General features: G+C 35.4%; 2 protein-coding genes across 5 annotated transcripts; both read right to left on the bottom strand.

Moving 5' to 3' along the window:
- Positions 1 to 8361: 8361 nt before the first annotated feature.
- On the bottom strand, positions 8362 to 17966 carry LOC114401762 (probable protein arginine N-methyltransferase 6). 3 transcript variants are annotated; one of them, XM_028364343.1, is made up of 13 exons: positions 17676 to 17966; positions 17547 to 17612; positions 16547 to 16615; positions 15916 to 15951; positions 14847 to 14912; positions 12980 to 13048; positions 11937 to 12014; positions 11590 to 11668; positions 10586 to 10680; positions 10072 to 10156; positions 9694 to 9890; positions 8929 to 9047; positions 8362 to 8838 (listed from the first exon to the last, which is right to left on the bottom strand). In XM_028364343.1, the coding sequence occupies exons 1-13, from the start codon at positions 17892 to 17894 to the stop codon at positions 8694 to 8696; spliced, it is 1323 nt and encodes a 440-aa protein (XP_028220144.1). In that variant the 5' UTR covers positions 17895 to 17966; the 3' UTR covers positions 8362 to 8693. The 3 variants fall into 3 exon arrangements, with proteins under 3 accessions (XP_028220144.1, XP_028220146.1, XP_028220147.1); XM_028364345.1 differs by having other exon boundaries at positions 8362 to 8843; positions 17676 to 17960; XM_028364346.1 differs by having other exon boundaries at positions 14847 to 14946; positions 17676 to 17815.
- A 948-nt stretch (positions 17967 to 18914) lies between these two features.
- Positions 18915 to 22867, bottom strand: LOC114403160 (aminoacylase-1). Of its 2 annotated transcripts, none has more exons than XM_028365942.1 (4): positions 21902 to 22866; positions 21215 to 21352; positions 20233 to 20481; positions 18915 to 19263 (listed from the first exon to the last, which is right to left on the bottom strand). In XM_028365942.1, exons 1-4 carry the CDS (start codon positions 22748 to 22750, stop codon positions 19150 to 19152), a joined length of 1350 nt encoding a protein of 449 aa, XP_028221743.1. In that variant the 5' UTR covers positions 22751 to 22866; the 3' UTR covers positions 18915 to 19149. The 2 variants fall into 2 exon arrangements, with proteins under 2 accessions (XP_028221743.1, XP_028221744.1); XM_028365943.1 differs by having other exon boundaries at positions 18918 to 19263; positions 20233 to 20472; positions 21902 to 22867.
- Between the last annotated feature and the right edge of the window lie 503 nt (positions 22868 to 23370).

Raw genomic sequence — 23370 nt, forward strand, 5'->3', positions numbered from 1 at the left:
CCCCTGTTCGACATTTTTTTAAAATTATGTGCGAGTCGCCGAAGACATTCGAGGGGCACTACTTCTATTGTATGCACGTCAAGGAACACAAAAAAAAATAATATCGTGAACCGGTTCCATCGAGTAGGACCTGAAAAACAAGCACAAAAATAAAAAATAAAAAAAGTAGGATCCGGACCCTTAAAATTATGACCAACTACCCATGTTCGGCGTTTTTTTAAAATTATGTGCGAGTCATCCAAGACACGCGAGGGACCCTATTTCTCATGTTTACACGTCAAGAAACGCAAAAAAAATAATATTGTGAACCGGTTCCATCGAATAGGACCTGAAAAACAAGCACAAAAAAAAAGTGGGATCTGGACCCTTAAAATTATGACCAAGTACTCCTATTCGGCGTTTTTTTTTTAAATTATGTGCGAGTCGCCGAAGACATTCGAGGGCGCTACTTCTATTGTTTGCACGACAAGGAACGCAAAAAAAATAATATTGTGAACTGTTTCCATCCAATAGGACCTGAAAAACAAGCACAAAAAAAAAGTAGGATCAGGACCCTTAAATTATGACCAAGTACCCCAGTTCGGTGTTTTTTTTAAATTATGTGCAAGTCACTGAAGACATTTGAGGGGCGCTACTCTATTGTATGCACGTCAAGGAATGCAAAAAAAATAATATCGTGAAGCGGTTCCATCGAATAGGACTTGAAAAACAAGTACAAAAATAAAAAGAATAAAAAAAAGTAGGATCCGGACCCTTAAAATTATGACCAAGTACCCCAGTTCGACGTTTTTCTAAAATTATGTGCGAGTCGCCGAAGACATTTAAGGAGCGTTAATTCTATTGTATGCAGGTCAAAGAACACAAAAAAAATAATATCGTGAATCGGTTTCATTGAATAGGACCTAAAAAACAAGCACAAAAAAAAAAGTACAATTCGGACCCTTAAAATTATGACCAAGTACCCTAGCTCGGCGTTTTCTTAAAATTATGTACCAGTCACCCAAGACATGCGAGGGACCCTATTTCTCATGCTTACATGTCAAGAAACGCAAAAAAAAATATCGTGAACCGGTTCCATCGAATAGGACCTGAAAAACAAGCGCAAAAATAAAAAATAAAAATGGGATCGGGACCCTTAAAATTATGACCAAGTACCCCTGTTTGGCGTTTTTCAAAAATTATGTGCCAGTTGCCGAAGACATTCGAGGGACACTACTTCTATTGTATGCAGGTCAAGGAACACAAAAAAAATAATATCATGAACCGGTTCCATCGAATAGGACCTGAAAAACAAGCACAAAAATAAAAAAAGTAGGATCCGGACCTTTAAAATTATGACCAACTACCCCTGTTCGGCGTTTTTATAAAATTATGTGCGAGTTTATTTTGAGTTTATTTGTGTAGTAATAATTATGAAAATAGGCAAAAAAATGTTTAATTAGTTGTTATTTTTTTGTATCATGTATATATTTGTCAATTTATTTAGGTAGGTACTTACGATGTTAAAATTTGGTAGTTAAATGTTTAATTAGTGGATTGTTAAAATGTTGAATGAGTTGAATGAAGTTGTGGATGATGCACATATTTTTTTTTTACTTTTCCTTAAGATGAACGAAGATCAATGGACGTATCATAGTTTGATGTACGGAGAATTTGATATGGATTTTGATGATGAACAACAATGTGGCGTGAATGAAGGTCATGTTGATTGTTCAGATGTTTTTAATACTTCTCAGCTAATGATGTTCATTAGTTTTAGTCGTTTGGTGAATTTGTGTTTTGTATAAAAATTAATATGTGAGGGTTGTGGTGTAGGTCTTTGGAACCTGAGACGATGTTTTGGTGTGGGCTAGATCGGTTGCCCATGAAAAGGGGTTTGTTGCAATTATTATTAGGTCTGACACAGATACTGGTCGTAGGGGAAGAAGTTCGTTTGTGTTAATTGGCTGTAAAAGGAGCGGTCAGTACAAGTGTAGGAATAAAGAATTTGTTAGAAGAGACACTGGACTAGGAAATGTGGTTGTCCCTTAAGGTTGCGTGGGAAACCAGTGCGTGGAGGTGAAGGTCGGATGGTGAAGCTGATATGTGGGATGCATAACCATGAATTGGTCAAGACCTTAATTGGACATCCATACGCCAGACAGTTAACGAAGGATGAGAAAAATATTATTGAAGATATGACAAAGTCGATGGTCAAACCAAGAAACATACTCCTAACATTGAAGGAACATAATGCCAACAGTTGCACCACGATCAAGCAAATTTACAATGCAAGAAGTGTATATCGTTCTTCAATAAGAGGAGCTGATACCAAAAAGCAACATCTGATGAAGCTTCTCGAATGTGATCAATATATCCATTGGCATAGATTAAAGGATGAAGTTTTGGTGCGGGATTTGTTTTGGTGTCACCCAGATGCAGTGAAATTATGCAATGGATGTCATCTGGTATTTTTGATAGACAGTACCTACAAAACAAATAGGTACAAACTCTCACTGCTTGACATTGTTGGGGTGACACCAACGGGATGACCTTCTCTGTTGTTTTTGAGTATCTGGAGGGTGAACGTGTGAATAATATTGTATGGGCTTTGGAACAGTTCCGAGGTTTATTTTTACGAAAAGATTGCCTCCCTGGAGTTATTGTCACCGACAGAGACCTAGCACTGATGAAATCAGTGAATATTGTTTTTCCCGAGCGTACCAACTTGTTGTGCAGGTTTCACATCGACAAGAATGTAAAGGCCAAGTGCAAATCTTTAATAGGGCAAAAAATGTCTGGGATTATGTGATGGACAGTTGGGGTACTCTCGCAGATTGTCCTTCGGAACAACAGTTCCCTGAGTGCCTTCACAAGTTCCAAATGGCTTGTTCACCATGGCCAATGTTCATCGACTATGTCTGTGAAACATGGATTATCCCACACAAGGAAAAATTTGTTACAGCATGGACGAACAAGGTGATGCACCTAGGCAACACAACAACAAACAGGTATTAAAATGTTCATTGGTTGTAGTATGGGTTAGTAGTAAATGCATGTAATTTTTTTAACCGTTTGTTGTGTGTTTCAAATGTAGGGTTGAATCTACGCATTGGTCTCTGAAACGAATATTACAGAGTAGCCTTGGAGACCTGTAGTGTTTGGGATGTCATGAACAACATGATGACGCTGCAGCACACTCAAATTAAAGCATCCTTCGAAACAAGCACACATTTCGTTGGACATGTATATAAAAAAACCTTATTCAAGAGCCTTCTTGGAATGGTTTCAATGTTCGCTTTAAATAAGATTGTTGTTGAGTTGGACCGCATACAGTATTGTGGCAATGATCCCTCTTCTTGCGGTTGTTCTATGAGATCGACACACGATCTTCCCTATGCATGTAAGTTGTCTAGCTATGTTGTTTCCAGCATCCCTCTGAAATTGGTCCATACGTTTTGGAGGAGACTTCATTTTTCTGACCAAGGGTTATGTGCGGCAAAAGTCAGCATCAACGATGAGATAGACACCATACGTAAAAGATTTAAGGACGTTGATGTTGGCAGCAAAGTTACTCTGAAGAGTAAACTTCGAGAAATTGCATACCCTGAGGAAAACTCTATGTTTCCTCCTCCATCCAAGGTGAAGACTAAAGGTGCATCGAAGAAAGGTCTGAAAAGAAGCGAAAGATCCACAAAGCGTGATCCATCCTATTGGGAGTACGTTGATGCATTTCATTCCTCTCAAAGCAACAACACCTCAGTGAAACCTAGTGCATCGTGTTATGAACCGCCGAAACCAGCAAGGATCATCCCGATGTTGGATCAGTTTGCGCCTTTTATTCAGGGTTTCATTGAGGACGTTGTGGACGTCAAAGCGGACGGTAACTGTGGATATCGTTCCGCTGACGATTTGTTAGGTATGGGTGAAGAATCTTGGCCGATGGTCCCCAACGAATTGATCAAAGAACTTGGCAAATGGTCGCATGACTTTATCAAACTCTTTGGTGGCACAGAGAGATTCGAACATGTCAGGATGTTGCTACATGTTGATGGGTTCTCCCAGGTATGTTGTGTATGCTAATTTTTTTTAAGGAAAACAAAGTTTTAAATTATTTACATGTGTATGTTTATTTAGTTCAGGTTGGCGTGGACAAGTGGATGGATATAACGGACATGGGATATGTCATTACATCTAGGTATAACGTAATTGTTGTATCGTTATCCCGCCAACAAAGCATGACATTTTTTCCTCTCAGAAGTCAATCACCACCAAATTCTTCTGTGCACCGCATGATATGTATCGGTCATGTCTTTGAAAATCATTTTGTTCAGGTACATTAAAGATAATTATTGTAGTTTTTACAATTATGCAATGGCTTGGGTCGTTCATTTGAGTTGATAATGTTTGTTCACGAACAAAACAGGTTTATCTGAAAGAGTATTGTCCTTTACCGCCTGTAGTGTTGTTGTGGTCAAGCAACTGTCTTCCTCAGGCAAAGCAGTGGCCAACTGCATATATTGGTATGATACATCAATATATGAGCCTAATGACAATTAGAAGAGAATATATGGACCAAAAAGAAGATTGAACATTCAGTATTATGGTTGCTTCATTGTCAAATGTAATTTGTTGCATAATAATGAATCGTTAGACATTAATTAACTGTTGTGATACGGACTAAACTTATTTGTGCATCTAAAATGATCTACGCATGTATGATGCATCGTTATCCTAATTGACAACACATAATTTCAAGTCTTACTGTGACACGACAAATGACTTGACAAGACATTGTGATGCACGATAAAGCTTGCGGACACATTGGTTTACTTGGGAAGATAAACACGAAACATGTTCACGCGTGTGTAAGTTTTTTTAAACAAAGTGAAGCAATCTGTCGGTGGAAATCATCAATATATACGAGACACGGCAAGTCACTAACAGAATCACACATCTACCTGCTTTCACATTTTCTCCCTATTGTTACAACAAAGTATGGCATTCTTATGAGAAACAAGCAGTCAAACGATTCTAAACTCAAGGTTGGGTTTCATTTTTCCAAATGGATCAATTATTTACAACGATAGTGGGGTTTACTTCCAAAGTTTCACTCCGATGTCCATTCGAGTACCCAAGAGTTGTGACCTTGCATCACTGAAAAGTAGAATACACATCACCCTTATTCTAACCCACGAACCATTTTTGAATGAAATTCACTACCGGCAGCTAGTCATAGAGACAGGTAACTATTTTCGCTTTCAATGTATGCAATTGAAAAATGATGACGATGTCAACACCATGTTAATGTGTAACGATCAACTTTCGTGTGTTGGTCCGATTGAGTTGTTATGCTCTATTGGTAGAACAACAAATGGAATATTAAACTTACTTCAACGCACTATGACCCCTACTCATGACGCGCTCTTGTATTACAACGAGAGGTGTAACATGCCACCGTAGAACAAATTTGTAAGTTGCACGTTCACAAGTAAAAATCCAAAGAAATTTGAAATTTCTTCAGGTTGTACCATCGATGAAATGAAGGATTTGATAAAGCAAGTTGCACCTAAAGGGATTCTCCCTCATGGAATTCACGAATCATAAACGGTAAGACGATTGTTTTTTCGGCAACCAGGTTGTTTCAAGTATTCAGATAAAGTTATAAAATATGAAATTAATGAGCTAAAAACCAACGATGAAGTGCTGAAGGTCTTAGTACAGTCTAACTACTGGAAAAAATACGGGACAATAAAATTTTAGTTGTTTTTACTAAACATGTTATGAAAATGAAAGACGACGTGGCTGCCACGTCACAAACGACTGAATGCAAGGTTTTTTTTCTTGTTTTTCATGTAAGTTGTATCTGTTTACAACGTGTTTGAATTCCATAATAAAATTGAATGTATTGTTTGAATGCTCCAAATCTAATTTATTTTAATTTTTTTACGTTCAGACCTTACGCATATTTTGAATGATCCAAATCCATTTTTTTTTGGATTTTGTGCTTTTTTTTTGGAGGGCCTATTCGATGGAACCGGTTCACGCCTTTATTTTTTTTGAGTTCCTTAGCGTATTTCCCTTTGGGGCTTTGAAAGAAAAAAATTCAAGGTGTTGTGCATGGCCTTTTGAAACATTTCCTTTTCTGCGCATGAAAGAGTGTTGTGCGCTTGTCTGAAAATTGCGCCTTTCTCAGACAGCGGCCTGTGAAAAGCGTACCTTGTTGTGTAAGATCATGGTAAACGAAGGCTGCAATATCTTGGCCTAACTTGGATGCTACCAAAGCTGCTGCTGATGCACATTCTAGTCGGTCCCTTAATTTCTTTGAAGACCCAATAGTCCCAATAGTCCACAGCAACCTTTCATCGTTGTGCCCCCAGCTCAACAAGGTGCCATGGATCTGCTGCAAGAACAGCCCCAACAAGCTATGCAAGTTGATGGACCCTTTTTCAGGGGTTCAAATTGCACATATTACTGAACTTATTGAAAGTGTGTTGTGGACTTGTGCTGAAAAGTGTACCTTTCTGAGACAGCGATTTGAGGCAAGGCTTACAGCAACCGCCACCGTGTGACCTCCCTCTCCCCCTTCCGCCACTCCTCTTCCCTCCCCATTCCCCTCCTTCTCCCCCTTCTTCCTCCATTCCCCTCCCCTCCCTTCTACTCCCTTAAAAGCGAGTTCAAGCAAGGCTTGTAGCACTTTTGATGGAAAGTAAGGGGGTCACGTGGAACGGAAGTTGTCACAGATGATTTTGGACAAGAAGTTCCCTGCAACCGCCCCCCCTTGTTCCTCCCTCCCTTTCCCCCTTCTACTCCCTTAACAGCGAGTTCAGGCAAGGCTTGCAGCACTTTTGATGGAAAGTAAGGGGGTCACGTGAAGCAGAAGTTGTCTCAGATGATTTTGGACAAGAAGTTCGCTGCAACCCCCCCCCCCCCCCTCTCTTGTTCCTCCCTCCCCCTCCCCCTTCTACTCCCTTAATAGCGAGTTCAGACAAGGCTTGCAGCACTTTTGATGGAAAGTAAAGGGGTCACGTGGAGCAAAAGTTATCTCAGATGATTTTGGACAACAAGTTTGTTGCAACCGTGATCTCCCCCTCCCTCTCCCCCTTCTTCCTCCCTCCCCCGCCACGCCCAACATCCGTTCAAGGTATGTTTTTTATTTTTCTCATTCTTCCTGTTTTGTTCTTGCAAATAGATTACCCCATATATTTTTTAGATTGCCCCATATATTTTTAAAAATATTATTGATGGGTCATTATTTTTTTATTATTACAAAATTTAAAATATATTAAATAATTATTATTTTTTTTTAAATATACCGATTAAATAATTCGTTAGATTTATATAAAAATTAATTGTCATAAAATTTATTATTTAAATTTACATGTGCATTAAATATGCATTAGAAATTTTAGTGTTATGTATATCAACATTATTTATTTTATAACATGGTTGATTAGCTCGATTGATTAGAGCATTGTGCTAATAATCTTAAAGTCACGAGTTTTGCTTGGGTCATTAATTTGACACAAATATTGTTCAAAAAAAAAAAAAAAAAAAAAAGCCTTACGAAAGACCCTTCATCCATAAAAACTCTTACGGAAGAACTTCTTCCGTAACCTCTTACGAAATAAATTCTTCCGTAAGAGGTTATGGAAGAAGATCTTCCGTAAACGTTGTTTATTTGTACAGAAGAACTTCTTCCGTAAAATTCTTACGAATGAACATCTTCCATGAAAATGTAAAAAAAAATCTTATGAAAGAAGTTCTCCCGTCAAATTTTATGGGAGGGCAATATTGAAATAATGGAAAGTTGTTGGGTGCACCTAGCAACACCCTACTAGGAGTGAGTGTGACCCTACTTGGCCTGGATCTAGATTAATTTGGACGTGTTTGGATTTTAAAAATAAAGGCAATGTATTTTTTAGGATGGGTTCAAGTCACATTTCATAGTTTTACTATCTATACTCTCTTAAAAATATTTTGTATCACATGATATTATATTTATAATGAAATTATTTTACAATATATATTAGAAAATATACTTTAATTTAAATTTTTTTACTCTTCTTTTATTCAGAAACTTAATTATACATAATGTTAAAACCAATATATTACATTAAAAAGTCAGGTCGCCGGATCTTGACCCATGTATTCCGAATTGTGATCAGGTCGAATTCGGATCTAAAAGAATGATCCAGGCAAAATTTTAAGTCGGGTATGGGCAAGATAAACCCGACTCATGCTCACTTAGTCCTAGGTGATAGTACTTACAAATTAATCCTTGTATATATGAAAACACGAGGGATAGTCAGTACACCAAGCCAGGCAACGATGCTCTACGGTGATACATTGGAATCTATCAATACACGCAACATACAACCATACAGGAAAATGGCCGATGTATATATGAAAATATGAGGGATAGTCAGTACACCACTTTTTAACGAACATAAAATAAATTCGACAAGAATATGCTTCGAAAACAGCTCTATGTTACAGTAAGACTCCAAGAAAAAATTGAAACGATTCGGCCCCACAATAAAGGCTTTAGAAAGGACAAATTATAACTTAAATAATCCGCCTCAATGATGTGTTATATCAAGTAAATTACAACAAAATTTCATGGGATTTACCTAACTCTATGCTAACATGTTCGTCAGTTGCTCCATTCTAATCTAGCAAGCAGAGATTAATGATTTTCAAGAACCAAACTGCTACCTCAGTTCTCCAGGAGAAACGAAGTCAGAAAAGATATAAGCTGCAATCAGAGAATGTTGTGCAAGTGCTAATGCAAAAGACAATGCCAAAATACAAGAAAAGATCATCTCATAACAGACTCTTTCACATAAGATCGACCACCTGAACTGCAATGGCAGAGAACAAAGTCAGAAATCCATTAAAAAGTTACCCTAAAGGCATATTTTGGTGAAAGAAATTGTTTTGACTCACGTATATTCAAGGTGAATATTCATAAATCGAGCATTTTCTTTGCTCTGTGACAATGTTACCAAACCTTCAATTAGTTGATCTTGTTCCAGCTCTATAGGATCGTAAAAGTATATCAATGTCTGCAAAATACATCAACAAGATCAAGACACCTAAATAATAAAAGAAAATTCAATTTTGAACATAATATTCCAGCACTCAAAACAAGCATAATAATAAAAACCTAACTATTCCAAAAGCTTAAGCTTTAGGTCTTGTGTGTACATCTCCAACGGGAAAAAATGGGAACATTTAGGAGAGAGTCTCAGCACTCTCCCCACAATAAGTTTCTCAAAAACTGCTACTGAAATGTTTACACTACTATTTATACCAATTAGTAATAGGCCCCTTGTTCCTAAATCCAACTGCAATAAAAAAAATGCTTTAGAAACAGTGTTACTAACATTGTTCTTAATATTATGAATGGCCAAAGGATATTTAGTTTTTTCGGTGTGTGTGGCTGTGCTTCAATGTAATCTTGCACCACAAGCTACTTGGTGAGGTGATAACATCCTTGCTGCAAGTGTGGCGCAAGCATATAGCTGGGATCCAACTATGGAGTTATTAAGAATTGAATACAAATAAGCAACCAGATCAAAGACATCTTATACATTTTTATTTTCATGTATGCTTAAGAAAAGCATTGAGAACAGACTTGTATATACATTCATTGAACAAAAAACTAGAACCAGATATTTAAACTGGAAATTGAAAAAATAAATACTGCACCTGCTGCCAATGTGTAGGAGGGTCCTCAGGTGCAGTGGACAAGACCAGTGCTTCATTTGGGTTTGTTCGCCTTTTTCTCTGACTACCATTCATCTGATGATTGTCAACAAATGAAGTTGTCGAATGATAATTGGTTGATGGTATTGCATGCCCATTAAATTCAACGTCAAACCAAAATGCAAAACCATGCAGTGGTGCTGGAGAAAACAGGAAACAGATTTCAATTAATGCTGTGATAATACAAGATCTCATTAAACAATAATTTGTCAGTAAATTGGATGATAACAGAGCACTGTGAAAACTAACAAGCAAACATGATGATGACAGCCTGAGGCTCAATACACCAGTGAAAAGGAAGAAAAGACAAAAGGAGGATACCTCGCATCATGGAATTGAACTTAAACTTGGCTGTTACAGATTCTAACTCTTGGATGGTAACAGAATAACTATCAATATATTTTACCTGTAATAGTGAATGAACATTTTTTTCAGAAATGATACTAAATACTAACTAAAAGGAAAGTTTGAATTAGAGAAACAAACATGCATTCATATATACAGGCACAAACTAACATGTTATTGTACAAAAGTATTTACAAATTAAAACAAAAACTACAAGACATTTCAATCAAATAGTACATTTTGTGATCTAAACATTCTACAATAATCAAATGAATGGTGTAAAGTTAGCAACATTACTAACTGATGCTAACCAATAATGTTTAATCAGGTAATTTTTCTTCTCCCTTTAATAACAGTAAAATCAGTAAAAAAAAAGGTATAAATGCATTGAATAACGCATCCTCTCAATAAATAAGATAACAAAAGCTAAAATCCCTGAACAGTTACAAGGAATAAAAAGTTAAAGCAACTATAACACTAGCGGACTCACCACATGTGGCCATGTCAAGACATTTTCACCAGTTATAGTCTCCACGGAAGGTTCTTCAAATGCGCATTGTTTAGCCAGTGATACCATGGCAGACACTGCAACAAAAAGCAGTATTAAAAATGTGAAAAGAAAAGCAATAGATAAAAGTAAATAGGATATTTCCAGACTCTTCTAGCCCGGCAATATTATGAACTGTTTCTTAGCCAGGATAGGATCTCAATTGTTTTATGCATTGACAAAATTGTTTAAAGTGCAGAATTAATTTCTAGAAGCAGATTAAATTATATTTGTTGAGAAGAGAAAGCAAGAGACATCATTGAATCCGTGTTCCAGTGATATGAGACACCTCATTTCTCGAATTGCCCTGAGTTGTATGTCACCTTTTCCTCTTGGATCATACTGATCTGGAGAAGGATATTCTCGTTCTCTCTTAGTCCTGTTCTAAATCCCTAAATTTCCCCAAATTACCAGTTGATTCTATCAGTCAGTGTACACAGCAAAGTGTATTATTATGTAGTGGGTTTAATTACTCGGCTGGTCCTTGAACTTTTACCAAATAATTGCCTATTTACTATAATTATTTAAATCCTATAATTTCCTAATTTAAGGACAAAATTACCATAATTAAAGATATCTCCAATATCTAACAATGCTCATTCTACTCACACAGAAAAATAAGCAAATAAAGTTTTAGCCTCCATTTAAGTCTGCACAAGTACACTAAAGATTTGGGAATCTGTATTGAATATTAGAATATTTTGATTACATTGTTTGAGATTTTAGAAGCACTCAGCAGTATCTCTTTTCTCTTGTTTATAGTCGTTTCAGATTGATTTACATTAATGAGCAATAATAAGAAATGTAAATCCCCAAGTACAAATTGTCACTATACATGAATCTGGCTATTCTACTATCCTAGACATCAATTCCTAAGAATATAAACAGTTTCCAACAATCATCATAACATCTGGTATGTCATTTAAGTTACCAAGTAGAGAACTCACTATCAATTCCATAAACATTGCGCCAGAAGTCAACACTGTCACTGTATCTGTCCGTATGAGTGACAGGAGCCATGTACAACTGGAGAAAAGTACACCAAGGATCAGCTTTTTTTTATACCACACCAAAAGGTCAAATCTTCATTAAAGATAAACTGAATCAAGTAATAATTTAACCACCAAACACATTCAAGCAATTCTAGGATCCATGCATAAGGAATCATAAATCCAATTTTGAAGCCATAATAGGCCACACTTCTACAAGACAAATAACCTTTTAGGAGTATTCCCTATAGTATAAATAATAAACAATATATCAATATTTAAGCAACAAAATAAATAAGAGATACCGTTGAACTTGAAGGAAGAATAAGACCACCAGGTTTGAGCCAACGATCTCTAGCATTAATAACACTTCCAAGCATGCTCTACAAGAAAAAAAAATCTTCAAACCAATACAAATCTTCAAACCAATACTGTTAGAAGCTGGGAAATTGAAGTTCATGCTGATATCTTAGTATCATTTAGACGGGCCGACGTGTGCTGGAACTAAAGCAATCATCCTTCCACAACCCCAACTAAAAAATAAAAAGGAAAAAGAATGAAAGAAAGAAAAATTCTAAATGTCATTTAATATTTTGGTTCCTCCACTCAAAAGAAGACAGTATATCAATAAATTACAAGCATTGCTTTTACATCTCCATGGATATTTAACCATGGAGATGCCTTGACTTTTTCTTTGAGAAATCTAACCACTATTGTGAAATCTAATGAAAACTTCAAAATTTTAAAAAAAGGAACTGAACCAGCTACTGGAAAATCAGTGAAGCCATCAAATTTCTAGTCCATTCAGGTCAATAGTTGTACACTAATCTAGAACTAAAAATAGGAGATAATTGAGAGATAATCTCCTCTTAATTGGCAAGAGATTAAAAAGGAAAGAATATACAGGAGATCCTAAAATAATGAAAAGAATATTCTCCTAGCTGTACAAATCATAATCAATTAGAGGATTTTGTTTGATACTGGAATTGGAAATCTGAATGAATCTCCTAAATTAATGGACAATCACCAACAATATGATATCATACAGTCTCTAAACAAGTGTCAACTAATATGTCAACTATCGCAGTCCAGTTGATTACATGTTGACTATCTTTGCTCTCCAACAATGTGTTTCTGTGAGTGTCTGTGTCAAATGAGCCGTAGCCAAATTTATCTTTTCAAAAGCAGCAATATAAAAAAAATCCTAATTTCAATTTACTTTAAATTATCAGTCAACTTGAAAGCTAATTTATGGTTTTGCTCTGCTGATCTCATGAAAATTTGCTTTAGCTTTCAACATTAAAAAATATGCATTCAATCAAACAATCAGAAAAATCCTAATAAGTACCTCATACAGAAGCATATAGCCCATCCATTCGGAAATTATAACATCCACTTCTTCATTAATTTCAACATCCTGCACAAAAAGCATAACCAATGGTGAATATAAAATTATACAGCTTGTTCTTAGTAACGAATATAAAGTTGAAAAAGGAAAAACTATAAAAATTTCAAAGTAGAATCTGCTAAATGCCTAAAAGTAATATATATTAAACCTAAAAAAATATGATATTTTGTTACAGAGAAAAGAGAAGAAACTACAGTGAGAGGTGGGTTTATCTAATACAGCCTTGGAGAACCATACCAAAAAAGCCAGTCAATAATAGCCATCGTTGTAGGAGAACCCAAGGCCATGTAAACCCCAAATATTACATTTCCCGTGGGATGGTGATAAGAAAAAATATGATGAAAAGAAAAAGGCTAAGTAACTCACAATGGCTATATATGTAATCACTACATCATACATTTGGAGTGGGATGGTGATAAAAAGAAGACAAAAACCTAAGCAAATCACAAACTGGGGTGGTGAAAATATACATGGAGAAGTGGCTCTCGTGACTCAAATAAATAGAGCTTCAATCTTTTCATACAACTCTTTCGAAGAGTTTCACGCTCACAAACATTATTTGTTGAATTAGACTTAAGTTTAATTTAACTGTTGAGATTCCAGTTTCTCGTTCACTTCTTAAATTTTCAAATTTTGTTAGAAGACCTTTACCATATAAGTTTATTGTTTTTATCAAGGAGTACATTTTTATTTCAAAAATAGGGGGGCTAGATGTACTGTACCCAAGTACCCAACCAATTTTATAAAATTCTAAACAGAATTTGCTTTTCAAGTTTATTGATCATAATGATAGTGGATTATTCACCTACATTGTTTTGTAATACTAGAGCAACATTCAATTTATTTGTTTGGTATAATATAGACTGAGGTGAAACTATATCTCAGCATCATATAACACATTTCATAAATTAATTGGACAATAAAGAGATGCCAACATGATTGACCCATAGTAGTCAATGGCATGCTACAGCATAGTAGCAACTTAGAACGGCTCTGGGCTGTTATGGGATTCAAATAGCAGATGTTTTCACTAGTAGTTGTTGCAGCCACAACAGCAGCTTTTCACATGCTATGGCAGTGCTACCTTGATAATATAGGCTTCAAATATTCATTTTTAATCCTGAAACAATGTTGTTAAGGGATTTTGGGGCTAAATAGTTATTTTCCCCATTTTCTAATGCATTTTATGTTTCAGAGACATAAATAGGATTTGAAGCCCTTCTTCCTTGAACATTTCACATAATAGGGTTTTTTTAACATAATAGGAATTATAAGAGGGGAAGAGGAAAAAGCACTTCTGGAAGAAGACAATAGAAGGGGATTCAAAGAGGATGGTGCAAACTGGAAGAAAAAAATGAAAGAGACAGAGAGAAATTGAAAGATGCTTCTGCAGTAGGAAGAGGCCACGGTTGGGGTTTAGAAGGGTAAAAGTTAAAAATATTTAAATAGTAAAATTAGTTTTGGAAAGAGGATCAACACCTTGTTAAGGGAAAAAGAACAAAATATATTAATCTAAAATAATTATTAAAATATAAGAAAAATTAATTTAAAGTAATTATATATGTGTGTGCATAAATATTGTAAATTTGAAAAAAATCAAAAAATTATATTAATAGATACTAATTGATATTATAAAACATGTTACAAATTTAAATAATATATCAAAACTAAGTATACCCCCGGCATATGATGTGCTACGTAACATGCACCCATACACATACTGAAGAGTAACATGTACTAGGTAACTATGGTATAAAGTATAGCATCTATGAAAAATGAAAAGCATATATTGGTCAAAGGAGTCTACCTCAACTCGCCCATGCAATACAACAACAACATCAGACAAGTTATTTGCTTTCACAACTTCATTTGCCTGCTTGCAAGAGAAAATAACTAGTTGAAACCACCTACTCAAGGTAAAAAAAAGTGCTACTTAACCAACTTATTCACAGAATCACAATTCAAAAAAAAAAATTCAAAACCTCAACCTTTATTTAAACTTATAGAACAACTACATAAGAACTCAATTCTTTGCTCCCTAGATCCCACAAAAAGAAAAGATGAAATTAAACAGAACAAGAGCAACGACTAAATTGTACAAGACAGAAGAGATGAAAAAAGAATAAGTAGGCACACTGATAATCAATCAACAACTGGTATTACAATTTACAAAATTTAAAATGTTGAGCAAAGTAATATAATTCACTACAAGAAAAATTTATAAGAAAAAAAATCATTACAAGTTACAACGCTTTATAGGTAAGGAAAACAGAAAAGGCCTAGTGAGAATTCTTGCAGTCTTTCAAATAGCAACATTGGATTGCTATTTGGTCTATTGTCAATGAGAACTCTTCATACTACTGTAAGTCATAATTATGATTCACAATATTGTTGCATGGCTATTGTAGATTGCATATACAGTATGAGCTACTGATGCTACAGTAGCATGAATTGTATTCATACAAATGATACAATAGCCCAAATATTGCATTCATGTTATATCTTCAACAAACACTGGATAAGATAATAATATACAATCCATTGGGTTATACATAGTCATTTAGAACTCAATCTAGCATGGAAGTCAATCCCAAAGATAGCTTAACTTATTCTATTTCTACCCAGCAACCCTGCTCCTGTACAATGTCATTCTGTTTGGTGTGCTGATTAGGGCCCTAAGTTGTGTGCTTTTGAAAAAAATAAATACTTTGGCTTGTAATGCCATAGATATATCTAAAAGTTCCAGAATGAAGGCCACATTTCTGTAATAGTTCTGCCCATTGGTACAAATAGAAAATTAAGTGTTTTTAGTTACAAACTTACACCAAAACTAAATGAAGCTTATACAAATGAAAACTATGATCCTTGACAATTACCTGCAGGGCAATGTCACTGGCATCAATTGCATACACCTGGCAAGACAAATATTCCACAACATCATGCATGTCAAATGCTTTAATGATGGAAAAAAATAAAGTTTGAAACAAGTAAATTAAAAGCCTAATCTAAAACAAAAAATAAATAAGGTTCAAAGAATACAGCAATATACATTATTAATCCGAAAGAGAATAAGTACCTAAGATTTTCCACAGTTTAAAAATATAGAACAGAAGAAGTTGAGAATAAAAGAAATGGAGAAATACAGGGCCTAAAGAAACCCATTCATGATGCATCCAGCATCTCCAGAATGTAATAAGAAAAGGTGCAAAAAATTTCAGTATAAATCATGATTTGAACAACTGCAAACTTAAAACAAATAAACGCAGAATATGCCAGATCCAATATTATCATGGCGAAGAAGAATTTCAAAATAATAATTTTCTTTTATTTGAAAAACTTCTAACAACATAACATTGCATGTGAGTCAGAAACTGAGGAAAGGGTTCACAGGAAATAAAACAATTTTGCTTATATGTATGTGTATATATATATATATATATATATATATAACAGCAATCTTCCCTTATTACTTAAATGATATATGAATGTTATTTTGAAAGAGCATACCCGTTTTGCACCAGCCTGAGCACAAAATATAGAAAGGATTCCTGTACCGCATCCAACATCAACGACAACCTGAAGGCAGATGATAGCAATGGTTAGATCTGTATCCAAGACACAGTATATGTTACACAAGTATCATTCATTTGTTGACTGTATAATAACACAACCCCCAACAAGAAGCCCTCCACATGGATTCAGTCAGCCACCTACTGACCTACTTCAGTTGAAAAAAGTCGTCTCTTTAGGCCAAGAGTTGTAATAAGATAACAATTAAGAATAAAATAGAGGCATCATATTTTTGCAATTTATCATATTGCAAGAATTCCCAAATAGAATACAGAAAATTTACATTTAACAGTTAGGTGAGTAGATCTTAATTTTAAAAAAAAAAAAAAAAACTTACTAATCTATTAATGAAGTGTAAAAATAAGGTTAATTGAGTGTGAGGATAAGAATTAACCTCCCACTCATCAAAAGGTGTACTTTAGGATGAAAAAGGCAAGGGCAGCAGGGCATTAGAGGCACATGAGCACAAAGAAGGAAACATTGGTAGGGATCAGTTTGAGAGAGTGTCCATTTATTAAGATTGGTCAAGTTGGTTCAGAGACAAAGTATTAAGTACTCCAAACACAATTTTGTTGAACCACTGAATTCTCTCCCCGAAACTTTCTTTCTATAAACATTTATATAGAGGCTGAAGTCTAGTTTTGACCAAGGTTTTGCATTCATGTAAGTATCACATTAGGATTAGGGTTCTATAAGTCCTATCAGCAACAGGGATTCAATCATCTAAGTTAAGAGTGTTGCATTAATTAATAGAGTAAATTTCTAAAGAGTGTTATTTCTCTTCCATCAAGAAATAGAAATGAACATTTGCAGAGTAAATAAAAATGCAAAGCAAAAAGTCCAGTAAAATATATTAAATTGCAGTGGTAGCAGGTTCAAGCATAGAAAAGAAGCAAAGAGTGAAGAGATCAAATAATATGCGTAGTGGAAAAATTACTTTGCCTGCAATGAAACTCTGATGCTGCATGATTGCATCCCTATAAGTATCAGTACGCACACGATCCTGCAGGGCAGAGCATTAACTAAAGGTAAAATGAGAAAAGAAAAGAAGGAAGACAAGTGTTACCTTGATCATCTCTTGGTGGATGCCAAGGTGAGCGTAGGAATGGAAATAGGCGACGTCGAAATCAGTGCAAGGAGGACGAGGTTGGTCGTAAACCCTAACGGAGTGAGAGTGTGAGGAAGTGGAGGCACGTGACCTGCAAGTGCCCCGACGGACTCGCTCTCTGTGACTGTAACCCTGCTGATGCTGATAGCCGTTACTATGATTCTCCTGAGGAAACATCTTCTCTCACCCTTCTACAGCTACAACTACAACGGCGCCTTCCAAACTCAACTCAACTACATATATATATATATATCTAAATAATTAATTATTCATTATTTATTTTTCTTATAATCTTTGTCTAAATTCTCATTCTAGTTCTACTTTGTTTCCATCCACGCTACTTCCTAATGCCCCTTTCAATTCAATGCCGATTGATTCGGGAGCAAAAAAAAATTCAGGTTTTATTAAGGATTTTGAATACCATATTTTATTTTGTTTATAGTTTTAGGCTGTGTTTCGGAAAAGGGAAATTTTTTTATATCCAAAAATCATAATTCTTGTCAAGAATTTCTCAAGAATTATGAATTTCAAGAATGATGATTCTTAAAAATGAATGTAAAACTTATCTGATTGATCATAAATCTCTTATTACATATATAAATTCACACTTATGGATTATTGTTTGCTCAAAATCCCATCCATTTAAGGGGTAAGTTAGTCATAAGAATTCTTGGACATTAAAAAAAAAATTTAATTCATTAATTAGAATTTAATGTGCATTTATGATAATTATGTATAATAAAATCATTTACAAAATTTAAAATTGCATTTAATTATTGATAAACATCAACCTGATCTTTTTATTTTTGTTTTTTGGGATAATTTTACTTGATTATGATGAGTCCCGTGATGGCCAATATTGACAGAACTAAATGCGTTTAAAAAAATCGAACTAATGTGTACCACATTATTATTAAATAGGTCCAAATAATGACTAAACATAACCTACATGCCTAATAGACCAAACCACAATCTATTTCAATTCAAAATAATAGCTACAATAACTCACCTAACCATGTTTTTAAGGCATTTTGATATTTTATTTGTAAATATTCAAGTTTAGTTTCAGGTGATTTGATAAAACGCCTTCCAGTTTGACTAAACCATATTGTAATCCTTGTTTTCGGTTTCTCCTTAATTTATCAATTAATATACATAAGGCACCTTTTAGAAGCAAAAGAACCTATTAACGCAATTAAATGAAGGATTGAGTTTTCATAATATTGTGCACAAGAAAATTATTTATGAAAGCATTCGTGCAAGGGTGAAGTTGCTCTGAGCAAAGTTTGAAACAAACATATTTGTTTCCTCTTTATTGTTATGTGTCAGAAGCTACAACAAAGTCAGTTGAGGTGTTATTTTTCCTCTCTATTGTTACATAAGGAAAGGCAGAAAATGAGAATTAGGTAGGGGTAGGTGCCACACCACTTGCTCATAACTCATCTTTGGATGCTCCATCTCTTCCATTATCATCCAACGATGCATATACCTTAATTATTGACTCGTAGATTTTAATCCCTTTCAAGTATTCATCTTTGTGCAGAAACTGCATGAAGGATAAGCAATGCTCACGTCAAAGTTGAACTCCAAACTAAATACAGATAAAGTCAATCCAGAGAGGTGCTATGAAGAGTTTCTAACAAGACACTCTCTAATGCTATGAAGTTTACATAGTAAAAAGGAGTTTGTTAAAAAAAAGTGTTAGAGAATGTAGTGCAAATATTTCTCAAAGATAGACAAACATTAGTGCAATTTCATACCCAAAAAAGAGAGAGAAAAAAAAAAGAGTCAACTTCTATGCTAGTGAGACTATATGTCCAAACAAAAGTGATATTTTGTAAGAAAAATGTAGGTAACACACTCTTTTGAATACATTCTTTATTATTGACTGAAATGGCGAAATTTATTGAAAATCACAAAGTTTGTGAGTCACACTTGTTCCTCACTCATGATTTTGTAGTTTCCAATAAATTTTAACCAATGGTAAAGAGTGTGTTAGAGAATGCGGTACTAACACTCCTCATTTTGTAAAGACAACATTCTGGCACTACCTTCTCCCACTAGAATACTACCCAACTCAAACAAGCCTGATAACATTCCCTAGAACAAACACAAAGTCGAGGCAGTTATATATTCAATGATGACTCCTATATGTTTAATGAGACAATTTTATTTCCAACTGACTAATCTCTGGTCAGGCAAATAAGCCATAGCAAAAGAGTCTAAACTCTAAAGTTAACCCGGGGATCCCAACAACTGTACTAAGAAAAAAACATGGAATAAAATAGAAGTGTAAAATCAACCTGAAATTTTTGTCCATGACTACATTGTTTTAGCCAAGACAGAGCTAATGCAATGCATCTTCATGAAAGCCTTATCTTAATTAGGACTCATTGAAATCCTCAGTTCTAAATAACAAATCAGATATATGATTCTAAAGACAGTGATATTTCTTGTGCAAATAAGCATACTAACAAATTGATCGATTATGTGTACAATAAATTAAAGGAATCACCTCATTGTGGTCATGTAGAAGAACAGGAGTGTTTGCCATAGGTGAGAATCCAATTGCTGGTAATCCACGTTCACGGAAGTAGCGTGAATCTGTAGCGGCGGGAAAGACCTCGGGCTTACCAAGTTTCCCACCAGCCTTTTGGACAGCATTTTCTAAAAGGGCCCACCAGGGATTGGAACTATCAGTTTTGGTGAGGATTGGTTTCCCAGACTTATCTCGTGTGTGCGCCTTCTGTTTGAACTGCCCGAGCTAAAAGAAATTAGATGCAGAATCTATTTAGTGATGATATATTATCATAAGGAGAAAAGTCTTCAAATAATCAATCATGTTGTACGTAGACGAACATTTGACCAAAAGTAATCGCCTATACCATCACTTAAGAAAACAGAATGGCAGTTTCCAACCATCCTTCAAAAGTCAGTTTATTCATAAAGCCTAGCCTGGATTAATCTCCATCCCCAAAGGCCCAAACAAACAAATACCTTAATGTCTTCCACTCTTTGTTTTGTTTGAATACTAAAAGTATCTAAATTAAATTTATCAATTTCAACATGTTCCATTATTTTTAGCATTAGCTTTATTTTACATATATACATGCAAGTACAGTTCACAGTAAGCACTGTCAAAAGACAAAGAATTGTGCTATTACAGGCATCTTAAACATGCATCCATACCCTACACATATAACCTTACCTCAGTACCAGCTAGAATAGAAATAGAATTTTCAACCGTTTTCTGTCCTTTGTTTTCTTTGTTCTAGATCTAAACACTAGACAGCATTACCCATGTCATGACATTAACTTTTATCTAATTGAAAGGGTGATGAAAATTGCAGAAGATGAAGGTTATGATCTAATATGTTCTAGTGCAGATGTTAGTTCAAAAAAAGGAAGAAGGTTCAGATGGGCACAAATTTCTATAGTGAAAATCACATTCCATGGAAGATAAATATAGAGGAAAGAGTGAATAATTAGCTAATTACAGTAAATGACATATTGCGGGATGAAGGTGCCCATTCCTCAGCAATGCGCCTCTCCAACGATTCTGGATCAGCAGTGGGTGGCACCCGAATATCAAATCCAGCTTCTGCTTCAGAAGGCTGCAAATTCATGACAAAACCCTGGCAGAGCAAAATACAGAGAACAGAATCATCAGGGAATAACAGATCAGCAAACTGTAATGGTTTCTAAAGCATATGAAACGTGTCAATTTAATTCAAGTCAATAGCAACCATGTCTTTGTTTGTGGATTCCACTCAAATGTATTGTCAAATATTGACATGGTGAGAGAAAACACAATGTTGAAGAGTATACTAGTAACATACTCTCTAATACTCTTGTTTTTCATTGGTTAAAAATCACATGGGTCCTATTAGTTTGGTAATAAGACCGTCTAAATGGGAAATGGATGGAATCCACATACATTAATTTCACTTCACCTAATTTTGTTTTTTGATTTACTAAACTCCAAGCCAACAAATCACTCGGGAAACCAGCCTTTAAATTCACCTAGTACCAAGAGGGTGCGTTGAAAAAAGAGTATGTTTGCAATATTTATCTTCTATTCTATGACTATAAGCAGGATAGATCTAAAAAAAGAAAATCATGATAAATTTCATTACACAACAAGAGAATGTAAAAAGGTGTAGAGCTAGATGGAGTTGACTTACAGTTGGAGATGGAGTTCCAGCCTTGAGAAAGACCATATTAACAGAAACAACATCGCCTTCGGCCTTGAAGCCGGCCTTGATCAAGTCGAACTGCGAGGAGCGGAACCTTCGGATACTTTCAATGCTCTTAAAGAGATTCTCCATGGCAGAGTTATCATAAAGCTTGGCGCCATGGCCGGGAACACCAAAGGCCTTGATGACCAACCACCAGGGACTCCTTTCGGCATAGAAAGACCGGTAATGGGGGTCGGGAGAAGCCAGACCTTCGTCAAGAACAACGCCAACGTTCATACTTTGGAAGATAGAGGAGTCAGCGAACTTCTCGGCACCGTCGTGGCCACCGATTTCCTCGTCGGGGGAGAAAGCGAGGTAGAGGGAGCGGAGGGGGCGGAAGTTGTGGGACTTGAGGAGTCGGAGGGCCTCGAGGTACTGCATGCCGACGCACTTCATGTCCTGAGAGCCTCGGGAGAAGATGCGGCCGGAGGAGTCGAGGTGGGCGCTGAAGGGGTGGTGGGTCCACTTAGAGTGCTCCGATGGGACGACGTCGGTGTGGGAATAGAGGAGGATGGAGGGGAGGTTAGGGTTTGAGCCTTCCCATTTCAGAAGGACAAGTGGCTTGCCTGCCACAAACTCAATGCTTTGGGATTCCAGGGAGAGGGCTTTACCTTGGGATATCAGGAAATCGGCGGCTTCGTGGTAACGCGGGGTGGGTTGGGCAGTGTTGATTTTCAGGTATTGCTGGAATCGTGATATGATGCTGCTTTCTTCTTCTGATGACCATCCCGTTTCTATTGCTATGGCTAACAAAACTAAAAGGAGGATGTTTTTGCTTTTGCAATTCAACACCATCCTTAACGCCCAACACAACACAAACAAACACACTGCCTACTACCTCCTTACTTCTTATCTTTCTCTCTCTGTGGCCACCCACTATCGCACATTGCAACTGCTTTACTCACGTTCCTTCTTCCTTTTTTTTTTTCCTTAAATTTATTTTTAGTATTTCAAATTTAAGGATATTTTATTTTAGTCTCCAAAATGTCATTTTTTATTCTATCTTTTTCGTGATTTTTTTAATTCTTCGTACAGTAAAAACATCATAAATTGAATATTTAAATGGCTAAAACTCCATCAGAATAGACTAAAAATAACATTTGACTAATTTGAAAAATAAAAACGTATATGATGATTTTTTTATTTGATGACACATTTTTAAGATATGTTGGCATGTAAAAGTACTTCTAACACAAAAAATAAGAAGAGCTCATAAATTAGTTAATGATTAATTAATAAAAAATTCTTTTTTTTCCTAAAAGTATTTTTAGAAAAAATTATTCAAACGAATTATAACCATATCTAAGATATTTTTATAAATTTTAATTCTTTTAAAACTAATCCTTAATTAAGAATGTTATCGTCGGTCTTCAAAAGTGTATTATATAGAGAACAAACTTAAATACATTATTTAA

This window comes from Glycine soja, chromosome 20 (genome assembly GCF_004193775.1).
Source record: "Glycine soja cultivar W05 chromosome 20, ASM419377v2, whole genome shotgun sequence".
Classification (NCBI taxonomy): Eukaryota; Viridiplantae; Streptophyta; class Magnoliopsida; order Fabales; family Fabaceae; genus Glycine; species Glycine soja.

What these genes read in the sequence shown, in the direction of transcription:
- LOC114401762 (XM_028364343.1), bottom strand. Translation starts at nt 17,894, where the DNA reads ATGTTTCCTCAGGAGAATCATAGTAACGGCTATCAGCATCAGCAGGGT. An exon ending in TCCACCAAGAGATGATCAAG is followed by an intron (nt 17,613 to 17,675) that starts GTAACACTTGTC and finishes TCTGCCCTGCAG; the next exon opens with GATCGTGTGCGTACTGATAC. An exon ending in AATATTCACCTTGAATATAC is followed by an intron (nt 8,839 to 8,928) that starts GTGAGTCAAAAC and finishes ATTGCAGTTCAG; the next exon opens with GTGGTCGATCTTATGTGAAA.
- LOC114403160 (XM_028365942.1), bottom strand. Translation starts at nt 22,750, where the DNA reads ATGGTGTTGAATTGCAAAAGCAAAAACATCCTCCTTTTAGTTTTGTTA. An exon ending in CTGGAACTCCATCTCCAACT is followed by an intron (nt 21,353 to 21,901) that starts GTAAGTCAACTC and finishes TTGCTCTGCCAG; the next exon opens with GGTTTTGTCATGAATTTGCA. An exon ending in CCCGCAATATGTCATTTACT is followed by an intron (nt 20,482 to 21,214) that starts GTAATTAGCTAA and finishes AATTTCTTTTAG; the next exon opens with CTCGGGCAGTTCAAACAGAA.